At 47.0% G+C, this 6,385-nt stretch overlaps 1 protein-coding gene across 1 annotated transcript; it reads right to left on the reverse strand.

The window, feature by feature from the left end:
* Positions 1 to 229: 229 nt before the first annotated feature.
* Positions 230 to 6,067, reverse strand: CFL2 (cofilin 2). The gene is made up of 4 exons (XM_072865323.1): positions 5,911 to 6,067; positions 4,072 to 4,379; positions 3,895 to 3,971; positions 230 to 3,803 (listed from the first exon to the last, which is right to left on the reverse strand). Exons 1-4 carry the CDS (start codon positions 5,911 to 5,913, stop codon positions 3,691 to 3,693), a joined length of 501 nt encoding a protein of 166 aa, XP_072721424.1. The 5' UTR covers positions 5,914 to 6,067; the 3' UTR covers positions 230 to 3,690.
* Between the last annotated feature and the right edge of the window lie 318 nt (positions 6,068 to 6,385).

A 6,385-nucleotide genomic window follows, 5' to 3' on the forward strand; every position in this document is an offset into this window, starting at 1 on the left:
TAAAAACTTCTTTATACCTATCTCCAGAGCCACCGGTGCTGGCTTTTGCTACAGCTGGGTATTGAACTGAATGGGCTGTAGGTGAAACCCGTTACAAAAATGCACATACTCCACGCATTTACTCCACGATCTCTCCTTTCACGGTGTCTGGGCTGCTCCCAATCTACAGACCACAGCAAAGTGACTAGCATAGGTGCTGCCTAGCACACAAACATACTCAACATCTGAAGACATTTAAATTAATTTTATTTATACCAGGTTTTCAAAATCAGAAATATTTCAAAGAAATTCAATACTTATAGACAGGTGCTACATTGATGATCTTTCATCCACCATTAGTGCCGTGTTTTCACTCTACAATCATTAACTCGCCACCACAAACTAAGGGGAACTTACAGAAGTTTATAAAAAATAGGCAGACATGAGAATTTGGTTTATACTGGAATTGGCATAAGAGACTAAAGCTTATTATCAAATTGTGGCAATTTCTGTATTCCATCACTCGTTCTGAGGGAATGGTACAGCAGAAGACGACTCTTCCACTTAGAGAAACACTTGGGGTTTCAACTGAACGTACTCAAAATCCATTTCGTGGTCTGACTAGGAGTGATTCTTACACTCAAGTCCGTATGAATTTAAGCTCTGCATTTCTAAAATCGCCACAAGCATAAACCTCACCTACTCACACTAGTCTTGGACCGATTTCCCTTTTCAGAGAAATCAAACCCGTATGTCTATACCTCTTCCAGAATTCACCAAATCAAACAAAACAACTGCTGGTTTTGAAGTCTTTTTTTAGAAGAAAAATGCCATTTCTGCACAAGCTACTCTCATGAAAATTTTATTTAACATTTCTTTATCAATAAAATAACTGAAGCCAAGATACCCAAAAGTCACGTCTACACGGAGATACACAGACGATAGTCAACTTGAGAGGATTTGCCTCCACTTCTCGATCACAATGAGGCCCTCACCATTTTGCATAATGACAGAAAACAACAGCTGACAAACCATTTTGGAACAGATGCCAGCTGTCTCTCATTTGTTTTACAATTCAAACAGTAACAGTTCTGTAGCACTTTATTGGTTTGTGTTTTTTTTTTTTTTAAAAGCAAGCCATCTGAATTGGACCTCGCATCAGTCAGTCAGTCATTTCAAGAACAAACTGAAGGCAGGCTGATCCTTTTGGATCCAAAACTTGTTTTGGTAGGAATCTTACATAAATACAGTTTGTGCTTCAATTTTATATCTACTTGGACTGAGTGAATATACACCTAAGCTAATTTAAAAAAAAAAAAAAAAAAGTAACCTTTAATATTCAACTTAGCCACAGACATCTTTCCAGACTGTTTGCAGCAGAGACAAACAATAAAGTTAAACACAGTACTGCTTAAAAAAGTTTACTGTCTAAAATGAAATTCAAATGGTTTATTAAAATTTAACATTTTCAGTTTTGGCTTTTTCTAAAGAAACAATTTATACCTTGTGAAAATCAGTTAAAAGATCATTTCATTATACTGTACTGAACTCAAGTCAAACATAAAGCACAAAGTAGATCTTTACATTAAACTGGGCTTTGCACACAACATGAATAATCAGAAATAAAGAGACTATTTTGAGGAATAAAAAGATTTTTTTTTTATCTAGACAACATGCATACCATCAGTTACTTCTCAACCTTAAAAGGTACCTGAAAGGAGTTTTGTAGAACAAAACCAAGACTCATTAATACACTTAGTAAGTCAGTGGTCATCATGCCTTTTTAGTTAAATTCTAGTAAAGTTTAGTCTACATAGAACAGCTAACACAATGAGGTGTGCAAGTCATAGGGATAGCCAGAAGCCTGAAACAAAGTCTTAAAGTTCTACAGGACAAGAGAGCCTAAACACAGTACCACTAGGTTATTTCAACTATTTAAAAAAAAAAAAATAATTGTGATTATTATCTGCTTCCTTGTTGAAAAAGGGCTACAGACTGAACGTAAAGGGCCCGTATTTAAAAGCTCCACAGTTCTACTCCACCAACTTTTTAAAAGAAGGTAATGATAAAGAGCATTCCTTCTAGCAGCATGTACAGTTCAGCTGCGAGTGGCTGCCTAACAGCGCTCCTTTATGCATACCAGGAGAATCATGTCCAGTTTTGCCATTTGTGGATAACGATGACAAGATACAAAAGCATGTGTTTGCCATAAATAGCTCTGGCTAACGGAGGATTGCTCACACAGAGCAGATCAAATTCTCTATAAGGAGAGCATTATTTGGCTCCCAGCCAAAACATGTCCCCGATGCAAGCCTCGGTAGTGGCAAACACTTTCCAGTTCTATTTACATAGAAGCTAACAAGTAGAACAGTTCATTTAGGCTATTTCTTGTACCGAGTCCGTCTTAACTGCAACACTCAAGAAACAAAAATTATTTAACGGATCCATATTTGCATATCATCTGTCATTGCACATCATCTTACCAAAAAAGCTGTAAGATTTTGTGCAAGGTTTTACTCTGACATGTAGAACTTTAAGAACATTCAGGTACGAAACACACTGTGTGGTTAATTACGTCATATTTTTACGTTTCTGACACAAGTGCTTCATGGAACTAACGGTCTCTAGCAGTGGTAGCTTCTTTACTTTAATGGTAAACTAGGATCAGGTCCTTTAATCGAATGATCAGAACAGAGCCACAAAGTATTGTAAAGCAGTGCCTAAATCATGATTAGGAATGAAAAATCTGCATTATTTAAGATGAGATTAACGATTGCTTATCTTTACAATACTTTCCACAGAAGTTAAGTTATTTGAAATATGCTTAAATTAAACATACTTAAAAACTATATTTTCCAATGAAAACAAGGCAACATTCTGTAATAAGCCACAAGTTTTATTGCAACGTGGCCAGTTTTTGATCTCAAAAAACAATGTTCCATTTAAGGCTCTTTTTAATACAGAAATTGCCACCATGACTGATGTTTTACAAAACTTTAGTGTTTCAAGACTCACATGGTAAACATAACTTCTACGCCTGTTCAGTAGTGTACATTCAATGGAAAACAAAAGGCATCGTAACAGCTACTTCATTTATAAAGATATGCATGTAACAGGAATGAAACTGAGGTACTACAATAATCTGATGACACAGTTACAGCAACTTAATTGGCATTCCTTTGGGGGGGGGGGGCAGGTCAAACATATTACAAAAAAGTGCTTTAAATGCATAGTGTTGTGTGCTGCCATGTCACAAAAATAGGCTTGTCAAGGCAGGTGAGGTGTATGAATGCACAAGAGCCTCATGGAACTGCAATCAAGTGCAACTGTAGGTAATACTGTATAGAGTCTACCATCTGACCAGTGGACAATACTTTCAAGGCATTCAATTAGCTTACCCTTTGCTGTCTGCTAGACTATTCACATTAACTATCACATTCATTGTACATGTTGCAAGGAATGCCTGCAACGTCAGTTTTGGCTAAGAGTATGACGTGAAAGCATTCCTTGGATCCTACATAAAACTACCAGGATTAAACAGTCTAATGGCAATCACTGGTAGACTGCTTAACAATGACATCTCCTTCAGGGGCATTAGGCAAGGGACTTATTTTTTGAGGAGGGAAGGGGATGGGGAGACTAATACTATTCCAATTGAACGAGCTGCAGAAATGGAAGCTCCTTAGATCCAGACGGCACTTGTCTGTCTTTTTATAAGGGTTTTCCTTCAAGTGAAACTACCACGTTGCCTCCCAATTTCTCTCCAAGTGTTGAACGGTCCTTAATATCATCCAAACCATTTACTTGCCACTCATGTTTAATACCTGAAAGACAGACAGGCAACAGCGTACTTGTGAGAACCTCAACATTTGAACGCCATTATAATTAATGAGCGGAACATTTTTAGGTCTGTACCTGTAAATTTCTTTTTAATGGCATCTTTAGAGCTTGCGTAGATCATCTTGCTTTTTAAAGGTGCACTTTCGGGAGCCCTTTAAAGGAAAGAAGAAAACCACAACAAAACAGTTATTCAGTCATCCAGTGTTAACTCCAGAATATTCAATTGTAACAGCAAGCTTTGCTTTTACACACCAGAATATAAATACCAGGTCTTCTTTCTTAGATTCCTTTGTCTCATATGTGGCATCATACAAAGCGTATCGGCAATCATTCAAAGGTAGCAACTTCACAAACGCTGTATAGGGGTCCTCCACAGTATCTCCAATGTCACCAACCAATATCTGCTTTGACTCCTCTACAATTATTTGTTTTTTGTCATCACTTAAGCAGAAGAGAACGGCTTTCTTTCTTTTTTTAATCTCTTCTGGGGTTGAAGATTTCCTTACTTTCATGTCATTAAAAACCTTTATGACTTCATCATTCACTGTTACTCCAGAAGCCTGTAAAATGAGATCAAAGGAATCATTTTAGCAGCAAAAATTAACACTCACTAGAAAAGATGATAGCCCTCAGTGCTAGATAAAGAAGTCTGCCTGCCCCTGTAAGAATAAAAATACTATACTCAACCTGAACACACTATGAATTTAGTAATCTTTGCAGGATTGGAGCAGAAGAGATAAGGGAGGTGTAAATTCTGTAATCTCTCATTGCAGATCTCAGCATCTTCAGCTGTGATTCTGGATAGCAGTTTTATACAACTAGGCACACAACCGTACTACTCATGCAGTTTTCCATTACCTTATCATGCATTTGGCTTATTCAGGGGGAGGAGGAGAGCGGGGGGGCCAGAAATGAACACAGGAGAGGAGTTTGTAGCTTTGGGTTGGGATGGGGGGTGGGTATTTTGTTCGGTTTTGGGGGGTTTTTTAGCGGAACAAATGCCACAGCAGCAGCTCACATCCAGTACTGTCATGACTCTCATTCTGTTGGGTGATGTAAGGCTCTACAAGCAGCAGAAATGTTTTCTGCATTGTGTCAGCTTCAACACCGCGCTTTAAAAACTCCTGAATTCTACTTCGTGCTGCCGCACGAGTATTATTTGACTGCTCTTCCTTCACACAAAAATACCAGTTACAATGTCTACAGCTCCCCATGAGGCTCGCAAGTCGTTCAAAACCCGGAGCCTAAAACAGCAAGAAAACAAAACACTGACAGGGCACACGGGGAGCTCACGGCAAAAAGAAAGCAATCTAGCAAACCCCACCGCGAGCGAGCGAGCTAAGCCCATCCGCAGCGCCCTTGCTCTCGCTCCAACAATTGCATCTGAAGAGGCGGGCGCTGCCGGAGCAGGCTCTTCGGGGAAGGCAGGTGCACGGCTCGCTGGGAGCCGCCGGCTTTGTCCCCGAGGGAGCCCGCCTGCCCCCTTTCCTGCTTTGTTCGCGGGGACGGCGTCCGCCCCCGGGGAACGGGCGTCCGGCCGCCCCGCGTCCTCCAGCCCTGCTCTCGGCCACCCTCGCTCCGGCCCCGGCGGCTCCAGACGATCGCTCCCGGCCGCCCCGCTCCCCCGCCGGCCGGGGACACCCCTCGGGCCCGGGCCCCGGGCGGGCCGCAGCAGCGGCTCCCCCGGGGGGGGCCGCGCCGGGAGCCCCTCTCCCCGCGCCCGCCGGCGGCGGCCGGCCCCCCGCCCCTCACACGCACAGCCGGGCGCTCGCACGCCCGGGCGATGCCGCAGGGAGCGCTGCGCCGCGCCGCCCGGCCGGCCCCACCCGCCGGCCGCCGGCCGCCGGCCCCGGCCCCGCCGCGGCCGCCGCGGCCCGCCCCGCCGCCCGCTCCTGCCCCGCGGCCGCTCCCACCGCCCCTTCCCCCCGCACCCGGCTAAAATTAGACTAAAATGGCCGCCAGAGGCCGCGGGCCGGGCCGCGCCGGGCCTGCTCAGCTCGGCTCGGCCCGGCCGGGCCGCGCTGCCCCCGTCCCCGCGAGCCTCCCCCGCCGCCCTCCGCGCTCGGCCGCGCCGCGCCGCGCCGCCCTTACCATGGCGCCGGGTCCCGGGGCGGCGGCGGCGGCTGCCTGCGGTGCGGGGCTGCTGCACGCAGGAGAGCGCTGCGCTGCGCTGGGGGCGAGGCGGGCGGGGACTCAGGCCGGGCGGGGGATGAGCCGCGGCGGCCGGGGAGGGCCGGTCACATGGGCCGCGCCGCCACCACGTGCCGCCGGGCCGGGCCGGGCCGCGCCGCGCCGGGCCGCCCCCCGCGGGGCAGGGCAGGGCCGGGCCGGGCCTGCAGGCGGCCGAGCCCCGCTGCCCTCCCGCCGCCCGCCGGCGGGGCCCGGCCGCCCGCGCGGCGCGGTGAGGCGCCGCCGCTGCCCGCGGGTGCGGCTGGCAGCGCCCGGGCGGCCGCCTCGGCCTCGCAGCCCGCGGCGTCCCCGCCTTGGCCGGGCCCAGGCCTACCCCGGCGGGTCGCTGGCTGTTGAGGGGGCGATGCAGTCCCGCAGCCGGGCGCGGAGCACAGGC

This window comes from Ciconia boyciana, chromosome 6 (assembly GCF_034638445.1).
Source record: "Ciconia boyciana chromosome 6, ASM3463844v1, whole genome shotgun sequence".
Classification (NCBI taxonomy): Eukaryota; Metazoa; Chordata; class Aves; order Ciconiiformes; family Ciconiidae; genus Ciconia; species Ciconia boyciana.